General features: G+C 38.4%; 1 protein-coding gene across 1 annotated transcript in view; it reads left to right on the forward strand.

Moving 5' to 3' along the window:
- Positions 1-20,499, forward strand: part of fbxl17 (F-box and leucine-rich repeat protein 17) — a 509,283-nt gene that overhangs the window by 19,666 nt on the left and 469,118 nt on the right. The window contains 1 exon segment of the mRNA XM_052020204.1: positions 19,718-19,849. Within this exon segment, the coding sequence (XP_051876164.1) occupies positions 19,718-19,849 (132 nt within the window).

Raw genomic sequence — 20,499 nt, forward strand, 5'->3', positions numbered from 1 at the left:
AATCAAGGGGGTTTTCATTCACTTGGGATTGGATTAGCTTGATTAAATTATTTGCAAATATTTTTGTTTGTGACAATTACTGGGCTCAAGAAATGTTTCCAGTGTGCTGTTTCATAAAATGAAGGATACAGCATTATGATAGGAAAGATTAAGTTGTATTTGCAAACTAATGGGCTGATGCCATTCAGTTCCTGGGTCTACAACCCTGCCTTGGAAACCGTGCATACTTAAGTTAATGTTATTTTTCATTTCTTTCAGGTGCATTATCTCATGTTTGTGCAACAAAAATAATTCACCTTTTGTTTGGTGCCACAAAAATAATTTAATTTGGCTTCTATGAGTTTGAGGAATCATGGCTTTTAACTTGAAACCTACTGCTTTGGATATATAATGCCTCGGTTTATTTGTTGCTCTTTTTATCACTTTGCCAGCTTTGGGATCACAGATTGAATCTAGTCCAGCCTTAACTATATTGTTAATGCTGTACTAGATGGGCTGGAGTTCTAGTGTTTTTCAAATGCTGTTTGTTGATAGTAGAATACCTGATGAAAAATGTATTTGAGTACCTGAATGTATATGTGGTGGGCTAAAAAAAAGTAACACATAAGAAACAGAAGTAGTAGTATGCAAATTTGCTCACCAAGCCTAATTTTCCATTCAGTAAGATCATGGCTAATTTAATTTTGGCCTCCATACCAGTTTCCCACAGTGTCCTCGTACTCTTTGACCTTTTTATGGATCAAATCTCTGTCAATCTCGCACATTTCAATAATCATCTCCACAGCTCTCTAGGGTAGAGAATGCCAGCTCCCTGAGGGAAGAAATTCTCTACTCGCACCTGGAAAAGCGTAGACTTACCAGTGATAGTCAGCATGTCCTTTTGCAGGGGAGGTCATGTATTACAAACTTGACTGAGTTTTTTTGAGGAGGTAACAAAGATTATTGACAAGGGTAGGGCAGTGGAAGTTGTAAACATGGACTTCAGTAAAGCTTTTGATAAGGTTCGTTATGGCAACCTGATCCTGAAGTCATGAGATCCATGGAGTCTTGGTAGAATGGATTCAAAATTGGTTTAGAAGATGGGTGTTTCCTGACTGGAGGTCTATGACCAGTGGTGTTCCACAAGGGTCAGTGCTAGGATCTCTGTTTGTGATATGTATTTGGACGAATATTTACTGTGGGCTGATTACTGAGTTTGCAGATGACAAAAAAATTGGTGGAGCTGTAGGTAGTGAGCAAGATTGTCAAAGGATTCTGCAGAATTTAGACCAGTTAGAAATGTATGCAAAGGAATTACAGATAGAACTTAACCCAGACGTGTGAGGTGTTGCACTTTGGGAGGTCAAATATAAGGTGAGGGGGCAAGTTTAAAGGAGATTTACAAGGCATGTTTTTTGCACACAGAGTGGTAGGTGCACTGGAGTGCATTGCCAGGGGAGGTGATGGAAACAGATAGGATAGCAACTTTTAAGAGGCATTTAGAACAAGCAGGGAATGGAAGGATATGGACCATGTGCAGACAGGTGGGATTAATTAAAATTGGCATGGTCGGCACAGACATTGTGGGCTGAAGGGCCTGTTTCTGTGCTGTACTGTTCAATGTTCTATGTTTAATCTCCATCTTAAATGGGTGACCTTGTATTCTGAAACTATGCTTCCTGGATCTCAACTCCCCAAATGTGGAAAACAATCTCTCAGCAACCACACTGTAAATCCTCCTCTTATATTTCAGTATGATCATCTTTCATTTTTCTAACCTCCAAAGAGTATATGCCCAAGCTGTTCAACTGTTCTTTGCATACCAAGCACTTCATCGCTAGGAATCAACCTTTGATGCAAGCAGATCCTTCCTTAAAGATGGAGACCAAAACTGTTTAGTCTCACCAGCGCTGTGTAAAGTTGTATCAAAACTTATCAACTTTTATGTTCTAAGTCTCTTGTAATAAAGGCCTACTTCCCATTGGCCTTCCTAATTACATGCAGTATCTGCATTACCAACCCTTTATGCTTAATGCACCTGGACCCCAAGATCTTTTTATACCACAAGTGTTTGTCTTTTTACTCCATTAATATATCTTGTATCTCCTATTGTCTTAATGTCATAGAAGGAGGTCATATGGACCATTGAGTTTATGCCAGCTCACGGAGCAATCCAATTTCACCATTTACTTATATATTGTCTCACATGCCTATAAATTCCATCCTAATTCTCCCATCATCCACCTACACGAGGGATAATTTACAGTAGCCAATTAACTTACCAACCAGTATGTCTTTGGGATGTGGAAGGAAACTGGAACACCCGGGGGAAACTCGTGTAGTAATAAGTCAAACATGCAGACTCCTCACAAAGCACTGGAGGTCAGGGTCAAACCTGGATCACCAGAACCAGGAACCAGCAGCCTGTCGTGCCACTGTGCAATTAAAATCAATAATAATTTGATTTTTAATATTTCTAAAGTGGATAACCTTACATTTTCCCACATTGTGCTCCAACTGCCAACTTCTTATCCACTTGCTGAACATATGTCTTTTGAAGGCTTTTTGTGTCCTCCTCACAACTAGATAACCCGTATGTCTTTGTATCATTAGCAAATTTAGTTGTAGTACACTCGGACCTAAATTATAAATAGTTGAAGCCCCAGCACTGATCCTTGTGGCATTCCACCAGTCATTGCTGACCGATATAAAAATGACCCATGTATCCTGACTCTGTTTTCTGTTTTTCCACTCTTCTATTCATGCTAATATATATATCCATGCATATATTACCACCAACGGTGTGTGCTCTTATCTTGGGAAGTAACCTTTTATGTAACACCTTATCAAATGCTATCTGGAACCAGGTACACCATACCTACTTTGTTATATCTTCAAAGATTTCTAGCAAGTTTGTCAAATACAGTTTCCCTTTCAAACAACAACATTGACTCTGCTTGACTGTCTTATGTGAACTGACCTATTGTTTGCTCATTTCTACCTCCTTCCTTTCTTGAGTAGTGGTGTTACACTCTGATTTTTCTATACTCTGGGATCTCCACAGAATACAAGGAAGTTTTATAGATGACAACCATCAGCCTACTATCTCTGCAGCCATTTCCTTGAAAATTCAAGGATGCAGACCATCAGGTCTTGAGGGATTGTTAACGTTAAGCCCCATTTGTTTGCCTTGTAAAGGAAAATATTTTTTAAAAAAGCTGCAGATGCTGAAAATCTGAAACAAGCTCGCTGAGTTTTTGCAATATTTTCTGTTTTTGCTTCAGTTCGTCTGGTACTTTTTCTCTTTTAATCAATACTGTTTTATGTTCCTCCCAAACCACTACCCCTTGATTGTCGATCATTGTTATTAGTGTCTTCCCCATGAGTTCAATCGGAAATAATTGTTTAGAATCTCTGTCTTTTCTCTGCTTTCCATCATTATTTCCCCAGTCTCATCCTGTAGGGGACCAACATTTATTTTAGCCACTCTCTTCCTCTTTAAATATCATAGAAGCTCTTGCTATCCAGTTTGCCTTCTTTTGCAAACGTCCCTCTAATTTTTTTTTGTCCAGATGGAGGGACGGCAGGCTCATTATGTGCTTGGTTTGGGCTGTTTCCATGAGAACTTGTGTGTGTGAAAAGTGACCCAGATTTATTATGGGTTTTTGGTCTGCCTGGAACAACAAGTCTTAAGGATAAAAGCATTCAAGAGTTGGTGCCAGCAAATCAAAAGGAATTCTGTACATTGGTCAGAAGAAAGGACTGATTTTACCAAACATGGTACGCTATGCGCCAAACAAAGAAATGTTTTTCCAGATATCAGCAGTTTTTGTTTAATGCCTGTAGCTCACTTCACCTTTGTTCTTAAGGAAATGCACTCATTATAAATGCTATGGAAAGTATCCAAGAAGTCTTTATCATGTTTGCAAACTAAACTTCCTTATATTAAAGAAATTCACTATGCAAATTTTAGATTTGATACATGTATTGTTTTGTAATTTAAGAACTTGTAAATAAAATGTTGAACTTCTAATGGTTTTTGTAAATGAAATATTAGCTTGCATTGTTCTTTAATTTGTAGATTGTAATTTTCACATTTTATGGGTGTTTACATTTTGTGAGTTGCATGTCCTCATTCGGTGAATATACCTTATGGTATGGGAGACCAAGGTTAGATGTTTAACCTGTGCTCAGTTTGGAAGTTTAACATGGGTGGGATAATGTCTGAAAGTGTTTCAGAGGTTGGAGGGAAATTAATGCAGAAATAAGAGAGGTTTGGGTAAGCAATGGAATATAACATTTGATCAAAGAATTGGATTTTAATGAATGTCAGAAAGACAGGAAAGGTGGAAGGAGATGGGAGAACAGCAAAAGTTGACAAACTGCTGGAGGAACTCGGGGGGTTGACCAACATCTGTGTGTGGGGGGGGGGAGAGGAGGTAGTGAGAGAGTGGGGGGAAGGAATTGTCAATGTTTTGGGTTGACACTTAGACCAGGACTGAGTTGACAACGCTTGCTGAAAGCATTGTTATTAATGGTGAACTTGAAAGAGGGAAGTAGGAGATGAAGTCAGAAGAACACTGGCTCACAGGTTTTCAGTGGGAAACAGTAGGTCCAGGTACAGTTTTAGTGCAAGAAAAACATTTGAAATTTATGTCATTGGGTAATTAGGAACTAATATAAAATATGGGTGATCACAAGTGATACATGACATGTTAGGAAGTAGAGTTGTAGTTTTAGATGAGATGCAGCTTGTGGAGGATTGTGAGTCCAAAGGAAAAGGATGAAGTAATTGAGCCTAAAATTAAGCAAGGCATGTCTGACAGGCTACGATGGGGTCAGATGCAGGTGGAAGTTGATGATCTTTTATGGAGAGGAGTGTAGTAATTCAGTCTAGGATTATAAAGCATGTTCAGTTGCCTAGATAAAGAAAAATACATGGCATCAGAATTTGCGTATATTTAAAATATAATAATTTGAATATTATTCTATTTATAAGCAATGGATATTAACTTACAGGTTCATATTATTGCATATCTTTCTGCGGTAACAGCTGTTTGATAAACAATTCAGTTGTTTGATGTAATTGAACCCAGTCAAATGTAGAGATTTATGGATCATACTTCAACAGTTTATAAGACAACATTAATTACTAACGTGATCCCGATGAGAACTGTTTTGATCCATATTTCAAATTACCCTTGGTATTGTTTAAGTGCTGCCAGCTTAGACATTCTGCAGTTCCCCTGTTTGATTCAAATTTTCACTTTGAGGCAAGATTCCATTGAGGTGTGAAGCAACACTCAAAAAAGATAAGATTCTGGAACTATTTTCTTTTTAGATAAATAATTTGAATATTATTTCTGTCAACTATTGCATTTCTGCTTCATTGTATTTTTTCATACATTTTCTAATATACTGGATGGTGTTATAATGTTTTGTAATATAGAGCAAAAACAAACTTTAGTTCAAGGCGGTTTGATAAATAGTTCAGTAGCAAGAAGTTTTGTTTCAAAAAGCATTTGAACTGATAACATGAGTATATATTTTTCCCTTTTGCTTTTGGTTTTTGTAAAGGTAACTTCAAGAGACCTGACACTTTGAACAGCTACAATACATTTGAATAGAGAAGTGCTCAATATTTTCCTTCATGTGAGCCTTGTCATAATCTATCATTACTGTTTTCCTTTCTGTTTCATGCAGCTTTTACCTAATGTTTTAAAAGAACTTTAGAACCCCACTTGTCACATCCTTCCTATGGTGAAGTGACCAGAAATGTGCTCAATATTCTTACTGTTTTATACAATTCTGGCATTACTTTCTTAGTCTCGGGTCCCATGCCTTGTCCAGTAAAGGCAAGCTACCCTTACACTTTATCGGCTTGTAGCATTCAACATTAAGTTTATTAAATGCACAATCTTTTCCTAGCTTTCATCCTCCTTTTAAATTGACTATTGCCATAAATTTGTGCCTGACATTACGCACTTCTTAACCAGTAAAAACAATAACATTGAGCCCTGTTTTGTGTCAAACACTCTGCACTTTGTACCAGTGTAGTGATTAAACACAGAGGTCTTGTCTCTTTGCAATTACCCAATTCCTCATTTCTTGTAATATTTGAGTAGATTGATCTTCCATTGTTTCTGTTGCTTGTATATTCTTCCTATAATGAAGTGCCAAAAAATGTATGTGGAACTCCAATTGGAGCTTATGATCTTTTGCTTTTATTGCTTAGTTATTGTCTCAAGATATCGACGATTTTGTTTGCTTTTTATGGGCTTTTAAGAACAAATTCAGTGCACATTGGTTTAAAAAGGGGCTTCTTAGGATAATCTCACTTTCTAGCTCTTGGTTCATAGCCTTTTTGGTTATGTCTTTTCAAGTACTGATGAAGGTTTCTCCTCCACCAACCTTTCTGAGAATGAGTTCTCTATTGGTTGAATAAAAAGATTTGTCTTCAACTTTCCTCTAATCTTACTAGTCATCTTAAATCTATGTTCCCTCATTATTTTCCTCTCTGTTAAAGGAAATAGATCAGTTCTATTAATTTTGTCTAGATCACTCTCGGTCTTATACACCTATTAAATCTCTTATTTGTCTCTTATGTTCCAAAGAAAACAACTATACCCTAGTCAGCCTCTTCATAACCGTAATCCTACACTCCTGGCAACTTCTTCAGAAATATTCTCTGCACTCTCACCAGTGTTGTCACATCTTTCCTATAGTGAGGTGACAGTATTCTTGTTGGAGACAATTCTAGCATTACTTTCCTAGCCTCTGATTCTATGTCTTGGCCAGTAAAGGCAAGTTACACCTCTACCTTGAGGGTTCTCTGGAGGTTCATTCCAAGATCCCTCGATGCTTCTACACATATTGGTATCTTAGTATTCAGTGTGATGTTTGTCCTTGGATTGAACCCAGGTCGCCTTAGATTCAGGATCAGAATCAGAATCAGGTTTATTATCACTGACATATGTCGTGAAATTTGTCATTTTGTGGCAGCAATACAGTGCAAGACATAAAGACATAAAAATTACTCTAAGTTACAAAAATAAATAAATAGTGCAAAAGAGGAATAATGAAGTAGTGTTCATGGGTTCTATTTCCTCCTTTAGTATCCTGATAACTATCTTTTCCTTGATGTTCTTAGAAAATAGGGCTTTCCTTGTTTTGACATTCCAATATTTTTTTTCCTGCACCTTCTTTGCCTTGCTAATCTACTTTTAATTTCCCTTCTGCAGCTTCTGTACTTCTCCATGCTTTCTGCAGTGTAAAGCTCTAAATACCTGTCACAAGCTTTCTTTTTGTTCACTTTATTCTGCGTTATATGTTCCTAACACCTGTTGGAGTTTCCCATATTCCAAGCCTTGATGCAGAAACATAAGCACATAACAGGATGGCAATTTGGTGCTGATTTTGTTGAGGAATGTTCAAGGAAATTATGGAACAAAGGTGGAAAATGTAGTTGAAATATAAACCAGCCATGTTCTAATTGAAAGGTGGAACAGGCACAAGGGACAAAGTCCATCTTGTGTTTCTTTTCTGAAGGAGTATTGTTTTTTTGATGTGCTGCTTTTGAAATGAACAATTACATTCTCAGGTGGGCAGAATTTTCATTCTACTGTTTGAAAAAGATCTGGGAAATTGTGCCCTGCCTGTTATTTATTCTGCAGTCAACATTGCAAGAAAATCGTATTAGCTTATCAATAAAAATATTGTTGTTGGGACCTTGCTCTGTTCACTTGCCAGGTGGTACTTCCCAAATTTATTAACGTGACTGCAGTTCAAGTGTGCTTGTTTTGCTGGAAAGTTGTTTTGGCACATCCTGAATTTGCAAAAAGTGCAAAATAAATGCAAAAACTCCACTTTCCTTTTATAAAAACCCACAGGGCAGGGTGTTGTGTATTCTGGACACTTCGTCATTGATCTCTATATTAATGTGGAAGTGAATTATAATAGCAGAAGAAAATTTATAGCCCTATTAAATCTGGTTTTACAAATAATCAATATTAATTTGATGCTGTTGGGAATTATTTAGAGACAGTACCGTAATTCTGCATGCTCAGTGACATTACTGACAGTGTTGATGTTATTTAGAGACAGTACTGTAATTTAGCATGTTCAGTGATATTACTGTCATTGTTGTAATATTGTACAGAAAGATTAATTATGGCAAATGCAGAAATCACTTGGAGTGAAGGGGACATTTGTCCATGTTTTATAAAACACATGGCTACTGTATGCATGAGAAACTCTTTATTTAAAGAGATGAAGAGATTATTTAGATGAAGAGGTCTTTTCAATAATTTTGGTAAATCATGGCCATGACTCCAGCGCTCACTTGTGCTTTCTTCTTTTGATATAACATTTCATTCAAATAACAGTCAACATTTCCTTAAAGGCAAGATTGAGATTAGTGATGGCACGCTGACATTCCTTTATTAGGGAAACTGTCAAGGAGTAAAGTAATTCTACAACAGTATAATGAGGTCATGTTCTTTCATGTAAAGCAAATACCTGTATATATTTCTCCACTGAACTCAAAGCTTTGTTTTGGACTTCCCCTTTCCTTGACACTTGCAGCTGTTAGGTGTCATGACCCAGGTTTAATCCTGACCTTGGGTGCTATCTGTATGGAGTTTGCTAGTTCTCTTTGTATCATGTGGATTTGCTCTGGATGTTATGGTTCCCTCCCACATCCCAACTACATGCTGGTATATTCCAAATGTCGTCATCTTATGTTGTATGAAATATGAGAAATGCAAGTTCAGATGTATAGAACTTGTATTTTAATGGACTGCAGGTTATTTAGTCCTGTGAGTCTTTCTCATTCTTTTTGTAGATTAATTAGGTTAGACCCAAGTTAGGCCCGTTTCTCCAAACAAAAAACAACCCCCCCGCCCCGCTCTCTCCCCCCCCCCCCCCACCCCCCAAAACTATCAGGTTTTTAATCCAGTTCCCTTTTGAACACACGAACACAAGAAAATAGGAGTAGGAGTAGGCCACCAGGCCCCTCAAGCCTGCACCACCATTCAATATGATCATGGTTGATTTACGCTAGCCTCAACTCCTCCTCTTGCCAGTTCTCCACGTTCTCAATTCTTTGATCTACTTCTAATGATCTAAGTTGCTGTTGAATTTTTTTCCACCAAGCTAACATGTTCATCATTTCAAATTCTAATTAATAATTTTGTAAACAATAAATTTTATCTCATGTTACCTCTGGTCCCTTAAATCCGAGTTCTCTACTCAGTAACCTAACTGCCACCCAAAACTTGTTACAATGATCATGAGGCTAAAGGCACTTGGAGCATTTATGGAGCATACATGCCGCAAAGGTTCATGCACTGAATGTAGAAACGTAAAAGTTGTCTAAGTTTGATTGCCTTGCCATTAGCTTATGAACAATTGCAACTTGCCATTTGCCTCATTGTTGGATGGATTGAATGGCTTGAAGTTGTTGCACGTTCAGGAATGTGGTTTGAGCTTCTGATTTGAATTTGTATCAAGTCAGAGTACACTTTTAACAAAATAAAAGCAGTAATTCCTTGCATGCAGATGCTTGGGTTTTGAAAGTTAATTATGACAAGTGTGGAGTCGTATTCTTTCAGTACTAGGTGTACAGCAGCAGTGATTCATCAAGCTGACTAAGCAGCTGAACACCTTGAAGAATTCTCTTGAATAATAAAGAGAAAACAGAATGTTTAGGTGATATTTTGCAGCATGTGATATAACAATTGGAAAGTACACTTTAAATAAGCTGGAATACCATAAATAGTTAGATTTAAAAATACAAAATGAATTCCCATCACATTCATTTTCTTCCCAAAAAGAACCAACTGATCCTTGCCTTGAACTTTTCCCCTTCCATGAATATGCTGGGAAATGCACCTACCAACTTTGAGATATCTGAAGTTTTCCACATTTTGCCTACAATCCTTTGTCTTGACTACCCTTTGCAATCTCTTATGATGATCCACGTTGTAGTTTCTTTCTCTGTACTTTCATGCGTCTTTGTTGGGATCAGCTCCTGTAATGCATCATGTATTCCAGGATCCCTTTCCCTTCCTGTTCTCAAGTTCTTTGATCTTGCCTCCCAATGCTCTTTATTACCAAGAATGGCAAGGGCAGCGGATGTATGGCAATGCCACAACTGATAAGTTTGCCTCCAAGTTGCATAGTATCCTGACAAACCCACATGCCAGCATAGCAGCACTCTATGGAGAACAACTACCCCTAAGACTCCAGATATAGTGAGAACTCATGATGTCTGGTCAAACATGATAACCACCCACTGCCTCTATCAGCTAATAAATCCTCTGTGCTGAACTTTTTTCCCCTTGAGATTGCTGTCATTATAGAAGCCATTTTGGCTTGTTTCTTTTACCATTAAGACAGTGGATTTAGCAAAGATTATGGGACCTGAAAGATTCCTAGTAGCAGTACTGAAGATGCCTTAGCTTCTGGCTAATCTGTTATAGTTAGCCTGATAATGTGGAAAATTACCCAAGCTGAACAAATCCAATTCAGCTAATTACTTTCCCCCTATCTGTTCTCAGTCATCTGAATGCACATAGCACTTGTTTCAAGGTAGATGAATTGATGGCACTTATAGTTACATATGAGTATGATCTAATAGCTATCATGGAGATGTGGTTGCAGTGTGACCAGGACTTGGAACTTCATATTCCAGGTTATTCAGTATTTCAAAAGAATAGACATAAAGGGAAACAAGGTGAGGTAGTCTTTTTTTTTATCAAGTAAGGAATCACCACCATGGTGAGTGGTGATATAGATGTGAATAGTGATATAGAATCGGTTTCGGTGGAAATATTGAATAGCAGGGGAAAGAAGACACAGCTCAGTGTGGTCTATGGGCTGTCAAGATGTTGCTTCTTGACAGGACAAGGCATTAATGGGAAAATGTGGAACTATAAGAAAGAAGCTGTGATTATAATTTGCATATTGATTCAACTGATGAAACTGGCAAGCGTACCAGGGAAGAGGAATTTCTGGAGTGTGCCAAGAATTGTTTCTTAGAACAGTATATTACAGAACCTACCTAGGAACAGGCTATGTTAAATTTGGTCTTGTGTAATGAGGTAGAATTAATGTGGTTCAGAATCACTGAGGGACCAGTGTTCACAGTATGATAGAATTCTAGACACAATATGAGGGAGAACACCTGGGGTCCAAATGTCCTTAACTTAAATGAGGGCAGTTACAAATGGTAAGAAGGTAGAGTTGACTGGACTGAACTGGATAAATATGTTAAGGGTAGGTCAGTTGATGAGAAATGGCAGATATTTAAACAGCTAGTTCAAAATGTTTAGATCAAAATGCACAGCAGAAATTGATACCAATTAGAAAAAGGAATTCCAGGAGAAAGATGAGCCATAGTTAACAAAAGAGGTCAAGAAAAATATTAAATCAAAGACCAGAATATATAAAGTGATAAGGGCTAGTGGTAGGCTGAGGAATGGGAATTTTACAAGAACCAGCAGTGAGAGACTATAAAGTTAATAAAGAGGGAGCCAATCGATTATGAGAAATAAACTAGCAAGTTGTATCAAAAAGCAAGGGCTTTAATGATTATTTAAAAATGCAAAGGGTAAACAAAGTATTAGATAAATTAATGGGACTAAAGACAGACAAGTTGCCAGGTCCCCACAATCAATACCTGAGGGTTTTTAAGGAAGTGGCTGCAGAGATGATAGAGCCATTGGTTGAAGCTTTTCAAAGCTCACTGAGTCCTAGGATGATATTAGCGGATTGGAAAACTGCAAATGTCACTCCATTGTTCACAGAGGAAGACAAAAAATGGGTAACTATTGGCCTAACAGCTTAACATTTGATGTTAGCAAAATGCTAGAATCCATAATCAAGAAAGAAATAGCTGGGCATTTGGAGAACCTTAATCAAACAATCAACATGGTTTTATGAAAGATAAATCCTGTCTGACAAATTTGCCAGAGTTGTTTGCAGATGTTACAAGCAGAGTTTAGTGTATTTAGGTTTTTCAGAAGCCATTTGAGAAGGTGCCACAAAAAAAGGCTAGTGCACAAAGTAAGTGCACGTGGTAATAGGGGAAATGTGTTGGCATGGATGGAAGATTAGTTATCACATAGAAGACAAAGAGACAGAATAAATAGGTTTTGTTCAGGCTGGTTGGATGTAACTGGTGGAGTGCCCCAAGGATCAATTCTTGGTCCTCAATTATTTACAATTTATATTAATGACCTGGAGGAGGTGGCAGAGTGCAAGGTTTCCAAATTTGCCAATCCCTTGAAAGTAGGTGGGAGGGCAGGTTGTGATAAGAATATTTGGACTCCACAATAGGCTGTGGAATGATGACAAATGGAATTTAATGTGGGAAAATATGGGTTATGCACTTCAGTAAGAGGAATCTCAAGGCAGATTAATATCTAAATGGGGACACGTTGCAAATGAATCGAGTATGGAGCGATGTAGGTGTTCCTGTGCAGGAATTTTAAAAATTCAACAGGCAGATGCAGCAAGTAGTTTGGAATGCAAATGGCATATTGTCCTTTATTGCAAGAGGCAAAGAAGATTTATTTCTTTGAAACTGCTGGTCAGTTCTTTTCCTGCCACCCTGATAGTCAGTGTTCTACATGATGAAGCCAACACTTCACTGGATGTAGTGTCAAGGAGACTTGGTAAGACTATGGGAAATGAATACAAGACACAAGTCAGAAATGTGAACGAATACTTTCTACTTGCCTGCATGAGTGCAACTCCAATGTGTTTGAGGAGCTGATGTCATTCAGTGCAAAGCAACCCACTTGATTGGTGCCTCATTCAGTATACTAAATGTTCACTTCCTCTGCATTGCGAACCATCTACGAAATGCACTGCAATGCAACAACTTGCTGGAACATAATAGGAGCAAGACTGGACCATAAGGCTTCTGCTGTCCCTTTCAGTAAGATCATGGGTGGGTTGATCTTGATCTCTACTTTCCTGTCTCATCTCAATCTTTAATTTTCCTAAATTGTAAAATTGTGTCTTAGTCCTCGAGGTTTCATAGGGTAAAGGGTTCTAAAGATTCACAATCTTTTGAGCGAATGGCTTCTTCCTCATCTCTCAGTGTTTGGTCATAGAGAGATACAGCATGCAAACAGGTGCTTTGACCACCAAGGACCCATTTTACACATCCTATACTAATATGTTTTATTCTCCACACATTCCCATCAATGTCTTCCCCCACCCTCCCCAAGATTCTACTATTCATCTATGCAATAGGGACAATTTACAGTGGCCAAATAAGCTACCAACCCATATATCTTTGGGATGTGCGAGGAAACTGGAGCACTGGAGCATACCCTCAGTCCCAGGGAGAATGTGGGAACTCTACACTGACAGCACTCCAGGTTTGGATCGAACCCAGGCTGTTGGAGCTGTGAGGAAGCAGCTCAACAAGCTGCACCACTGTGCCATCCCTCAATAAGTGATCCCTCACTGAAGCATTGCCTTTATTTCCAGTTTCCCCAACCAGAAGAAATATCCTCTCAGCATTTATGATATCAAGCCTTCTCAGGTTCTTTTGTGTTTCAATAAGATTGCCTTCATGTCTTCTAAATTTCAGTTTGTATAGCTGCTACTTACTGGATCTTTTCTCATAAACTAACCCCTTTATATTTGGAATCAATCAAGTCAGCTTTCTCTGCATTGCCAATGTCAGGTATGGCGTGCCTTAAATAAGGAGACCAAAATGGTATTGCAGTACTATAAGTCGAAAGGTTTGTATAGCAGCAGCAACACTTACCTACCTTTGTGCTGTCACCCTTAAAATGAAGGCCAACATGCCATTTGCCTTCCTGATTACTTACTGTACTTGCAAGCTTACTTTCTGCATTTCTTTTGAGACACAAAGTTCTCCAAATACAAGTATTCATTTGTCTCAAATCATTTAAATAATATGTCTTTCTATTCTTCCTCCCAAAGTATATGAACTTGCATTCCTTATGTTATCTTACCTATTTTCTATCTGCCTTCTGACATTGCCAATTTCTAATCTTAATCTCACATGGTTTTTCTGAGGAATTCTCTTGTAGGTGGCAGTGTTATCCAGAATCTTGTCCATGGTAGCAATTGTCTTGTTACTTTCAAATTGATGTAAAATATTTTTTGGTGATTATTGACTGGAAATTTACAGCACGAGTTGAGTTTTCAGACCTATTCTGTTGAGATGGTGTCTTTTGGTTAAGACATGAATCCAAGGACCTCATTCTCTCAGCTTTATTTTTGCTCCTTCAGAATGCAGTTTTATTTTTTTTATTTGTACAATCCATTTGTGGAAAGCATACTAAAAATAAGTTGAGATATTCAGTGTTTCGATTTACTTCAGAAGTCAGAGTAATAAAGAACTGAAAAAAATGGCAAATGAGGCTGGCTGTTTCTGAATTAAGGCTGCATTAACTCCTGAAGAAATACAAAGTGTATAATTCAGAATTATTAATTTATATGTATTTGCTTGAAATGTTGCTTTTATAGATTGTATTGGCTTTATGGTTTATGGATATATTTTATTCATTGAAAAACCTGAACTGATATATTTAACAGACATCAATTAAAAGTTTGGAAATAAATCATGCTGTTGAAGCAGCAACAATTCATCTTCAATGAGTTGCATTCTAATTATGTTACTGCTACACTTGAAACCCCTTTAATCAGTATCCATCAATAAATTAGTCATAGAGTTATAGAGCAATACAGCACGGATACAAGTCCTTTGGCCCAACGAGTCCATGGTGCCCACCCAGCTAATCCCAATTTCCTGCATTTGGCCCATATCCGTCCAAGCCCTGCCCCTCCATGTACCTATCCAAGTGCTTTTTAAAGGATACCATTGTACCTGCCTCAACCACTTCCTCTGGCAGCTCATTCCATATACTCACCACCCTCTGGGTGAACAGGTTGCCCCTCGGGTTCCTTTTAACTTTTTCCCCTTTCACTCTAAGCCTATGTCCCCTAGTTTTGGACTTCCCTACGTTGGGGGAAAAGCGTTACCATCCACCTTATCTATGCCTCTCATAATTTTAAATACTTCTGTAAAGCCATCCTTCATTCTCCTATGTTCCTATGTTCTAAGGAATAAAGACCTAGCCTGGCCAACCTTTCCCTATAACTGAGGCCTTCTAGTCCTCGTAAATCTTTTCTGCACTCTTTCCAGTTTAACCACATCTTTTCTACAATAGGGTGACCAAAACCGTACACGGTACTCCAAGTGTGGCCTCACCAATGACTTATACAACTGCAACATAATGTCCCAGCTCCTATACTCATTGCCCTGAATAATGAAGGCCAGCGTGCTAAACGCCTATTTCACCACCCTGTTTACCTCTGACACTGCTTTCAACGAACCATGCTCTTGTACTCCTAGGCCCCTGTGTTCCATTACTCTCCCGAGTGCCTTACCATTCACAGTATAAGTCCTACGCTGGTTTAAATTTACAAAATGCATCACCTCACACTTATCTGTATTGAAATCCATTTGCTACATGATGATCAACACCTAATTTCGTGTTATCTGCAAATTTACTGATCAAGCCTTGTGCATTTGCATCCAAATCATTCATATAAATAATGAATAATGAAGGTCCCAACACTGACCCCTGCAGCACACCACTAGTCACTAGTTGACAAACTTCAACCACCACCCTCTGCTTCCTTCCTCCAAGCTGATTTTGAATCCATCTAACTTGCTCTCCCTGGATTCCATGGGACCTAACCTTCCAGACCAGCCTACCATGCAGGACATTGTTGAAGGCCTTATTAAAGTCCAAATAGACAACATTCATTGCTCTATCCTTTTAGTTACTTCTTCAAAAAAACTCTCTTCAAAAAAAAATTCATGAAACATGACTTCCCATGCACAAAGTCATGCTGACTCCTCCTCATCAGACTCTGTCTATCAAAATGCTGGTAGATCCTGTGCCTCAGAATTCCCTCCAGTAACATCCCATCAGTGATGTCAGGCTAATTGGCCTGTTGTTCCCTGGCTTGATTTGCTACCCTTCTTAAACAGTGGAACGACATTAGCCACCTTCCACTCTTCGGGAACTTCACCACTGGGTAACGACAAAGCAAGTATCTCTGCAAGGCCTCCACAATTTCTTGTCTAGCCTCTCACAAAGTCCGAGGATGCACTCGGTCAGGCCCTGGGGATTTAAGATAAGATCTTTATTAGTCACACGTACATCGGAACACACAGTGAAATACATCTTTTGCGTAGTGATTTTTTTTGGGGGGGGGCAGCCCGCAAGTGTCGCCATGCTTCCGGCGCCAACATAACATGCCCATAACTTCCTAACCCGTACGTCTTTGGAATGTGGGAGGAAACCCACGCAGACACGGGGAGAATGTACAAACTCCTTACAGACGGTGGCCGGATTTGAACCCGGGTTGCTGGCGCTGTAAAGCATTTATCCACCTTAATGCACTGTAAGGCTGCAAATACCTCCTCCCTGGTAATATGAATGTTCTCCAAAACATCTCCACTTGTTTCCCTTATCTCTTGAGCAACCATGATTTTCTCCCCAGTAAACACAGAGGAGAAATATTTATTAAAAATCCTACCCATTTCCTATGGCTCGAGACAGGTGGCTCTGCTGATCTCTAAGGGGACCTACTCTCCCCCTAGCTATCCTTTTACTCTTAATATAGCTAGAGAACCTCTTGGGATTTTCCATAAGCTTACCTGTCGGATCCATCTCCTACCCTCTTTTTGCATTCCTGATTTCCCTCTTAAGTGTATTCTTAATCTTTTTACAGTCATCAAGAGATTCACGTGTCCCCGACCTCCTAAACCTAATGTATGCTTCTTTCCTTTTCTTGACCAGAGGCTCAATATCGCTCATTCGCCAGGGTTCCCTAAACTTGCCAGGTTTACCCTTCACCCTAATAGGAACGTGCTGTCCCTGGACTCTTAATATCACACTCTTAAAAGCTTCCCACTTGCCACTTGTTCCTTTCCCTTCAAACAGGCTCACTTAATTGACCTCTGCTAGATCCTGCCTAATTCCCCCAAAATTAGCCCTGCTCCTGTTTAGCAACCTAACCTGTGGACCTGTCCTATCCTTTTCCATCACTGTCTTAAAACAAATAGAATTATGGTCACTAGAACCAAAGTGCTCCCTGACTGCCACTTCAGTTACTTGCCCTGCCTCGTTCCCTAAGAGGAGGTCCAGTATTGCAACCTCCAAAGTAGGGCCCTCTATATATTGACTCAGGAAACTTTCCTGGACACGTTACACAAATTCCACCCCATCCAGGCCCTTAACACTCACTGGGGAAATTAAAATCTCCCACCAATACACCCTATTATTCTTACTAATACGAGCAATTTCTCTGCACACTTGATCCTTGAGTTCCTGCTGACTCTTGGGGGTCTATAATACAATCCCACTGGAGTGACCCACCCCTTTAGTGGGACTGTGTTATAGACCCCTGAATAATCAGCAGGAACAGCAGAACATACTTTGCACATTGTGTTTAAGCAAAGCACTAAGTGTAAGGTTTAATTTGCTATCTTTCTTGCTAATGTGTAAGTTTGACAGTATAATGCTTACTTACAAAACCATCTTAAAAATTCCTTAAAATTGATTAAATAAGCTATGCATCATAACATTATTTTAGTTTCACTGAACTGGTGATGTGAGTTTCCAAGCTTGGTACCACACCCAATATTGAGGGGCGAAATTTACATGCCGGTGTAACCACGATGCAAGACACTATGTCAAGTTGTGTTGGGTAAAGCTAAAAGTCACTCGGATTTACTTCAGTCAATGTAATTATCATTATGTGGATCTGATGCAATAGAACACTGGGTATGAAGGCAAACCAAGGTACACAAATATTGTCCAATGCTAAGGTATTCTTTCTTGTGCATTGCAGTTCACAAACTCTCTGTCATGTGAAATAGTCATGTGTTAAACACAGTGAAAGAGGAATTGTTAAGGAATGTAGCATCTTTGAAAGTGGATAATTTACAGGCCCAGCTGAAATACATCACTGAATGGTAAAAAGCGTAGGAGGAAATTGTGGCAGCTTTTTTTAATCCTTATTAGAGTGAGGCCAGAGGGTTGGAAGACTGTGAACATTGCACTGTTGTTTAATAAGGGAGTAAGGGATCAGTTAAGCAATTGCAGGTTAGTTAGTTTAACTTTGGTACTGAGTAGGTTATTGGAATCTATTCTAAAGGAGAACATATATCTTTAAAAATGCACAGATTTATTTTGTAACTGGAACTTTGTGATCAAGGAGGTTTCACAGAACCTGGAACTTGACATGCTTTTTCCAGTATGGCAGAGTGTGATTTGTTAAGGGAAGGTCATGTCTGATTAACTTAAATTCACTTTTTGAGGTGTGTTAGTGAGGGCAGTGTCTTTGCTGTGGTTTACCTGGGTTCATTAAAGCTTTTGTCAGAGTCCCCCTGTGCCAGGGTGGTCGAAGTAGCAAAAGCCCAGGGGATCCAAGGTAGAGTGGCAAATTGGATCCAAAATTAGCTCATTTTCAGGAAGCAAAGGGTAGTTATTGATGTTTATTTTGTGACTGGAAGGTTGTTATCAATGGGGTTCCATAGAGCTTGGAACTTGCCTTGATTTTTTTGAATATGTAATTTTTTGAATATGTAATTTTGAATATGATTTAGACTTTGGTGTAGGGGAATGACAAAGATGTTGGCAGATGATGCAAAAATTGGTCAAATTGATCTTTTTCCACAGTTGTCTGAAAGCTGTGCTGGTGTACTGGGAGCTATACCTAGTTGCTCTTTGTATGTGTTTGTTGGATAAAATTAAGTCAGATCCAATGAGGCTATGGAAGGATATAGGGATATGTTCATATACATTAAGTTGGTATCATAGTCAGCAAAGACATCATCTGCTGAAGGGCCTGTTCCTATAATGTACTGTTCCATGTTTTGGTGACATTGCATGATTCCAAAAGTAAGCTATTTAAGGTTGTCCCAGAGTTTAGTCTCATTGTGATTATCCTTGGGTTAATAATAATTTGCATGCTAACATAGTTGATCTACATACGTGGTTAGGACAAGGGGGAAGACCACAATGTAACTGGTGTTGAGAGGTAAACCATTCTAAATTTACTGGAAGTGTGAAGCAGGCCAGGTAATCGAAAAGAAAGAAGTTTAAAAAAAAAGCCGAGTGCTGGATATCAAAAACAATCCATTATATTTATTATTAATCTTTAATTTCCTTAATCTTCTTGGCTTGAGAGTTTTCAGCAAGTTTAGGTGTTTCATACATCAACATTACTTTTGTTTTATGGAAAGAAACACTGTGTTTGGTATCATCATTTAAAATTACACAGATAAATGATACTTGTATAGTTAACATCTTCATGTTATCATTAAAATCTTCTTAATAAAGTTCTCATATGATCTTAAAAAAACACAGATAGCAAGAAAGGTGGGCCAGGCATTGTAATTTGGGCAGTTCCAAAATCACTACAATATTATTCCTTAAAATTAGTTAAATGCAGTCATGGAAGTGATTATTTTGACATTATACATCACATAACCATGAACCAAAATGATATTTTAAGTTGTGGATTTATTGTATATATTATTTACACGCATTTAAGTAACACCATAGGTTAACTGGAAAGTGTGAGTTACAAAGAAGAGTATACAATATTCATATGTTATTTGCTATAAAATTCTAATATTTAAAAGAAATTCTCAAACTTTTTGTTGTAGCTGGGAGAGAAATGTCCAGATGTTTTGGATATTCATTTTGGTCAATGTTACAAGATCACAGACGAAGGCATGATGGCATTGGCACGGGGCTGCCCAAGACTGCAGAAAATCTACATGCAGGAAAACAAACTGGTATGTTTAACTTTCAGGAATGGCTGAGAATGGTATCAGTACTTCAGCTTATAAACCTTCTGGAGAATTGTTTTCAAAGTTAGTGTTTTAGCTGTTGGCCAACATTTGGACATGGTACTTTTGACTAAGAAATAACCTCTTGGGTGAGAGTGATTGGAGTTGAAGGCTTTGATTTTACTCATGTGGAATCAACACAAAACTGATGTCCCAGTTCTAGTTTTAGAACTGCAAGCTCTGACAATTGATAGAAAAGATTTTTTTTAGGAAATACTGTAATATTCTACATATAACACTTCACTTTTCATTTCTATTTATGGTCTGGTTAACTATCAATAACACTTCAGGAATTTAAAATTAGTAAACAAATATTGAATAAAAATAAGTGTCTATAAGACTAACAGTGAAACCACTGTCATACAAACATGTCTGGTTCATGAATATTCTTCAAGGCCCACATTCCCAGTGTCAGTTTAATGATAATGCTCAACCTTCCTCGTCTTCTGCATGCCAAACACTCAGCAGGTTGGACACCATTTGTGCAAAGAGAAACAAAGTTAACAGAGTGGTCGTTGACCCTGGACCAGTTAAATTATCATGCTGTCAGAAACAACATGAACAAGGGTATCTTCTACTGATTGCTATGAACTGAT

The sequence above is a fragment of the Pristis pectinata genome, chromosome 7, assembly GCF_009764475.1.
Source record: "Pristis pectinata isolate sPriPec2 chromosome 7, sPriPec2.1.pri, whole genome shotgun sequence".
Classification (NCBI taxonomy): Eukaryota; Metazoa; Chordata; class Chondrichthyes; order Rhinopristiformes; family Pristidae; genus Pristis; species Pristis pectinata.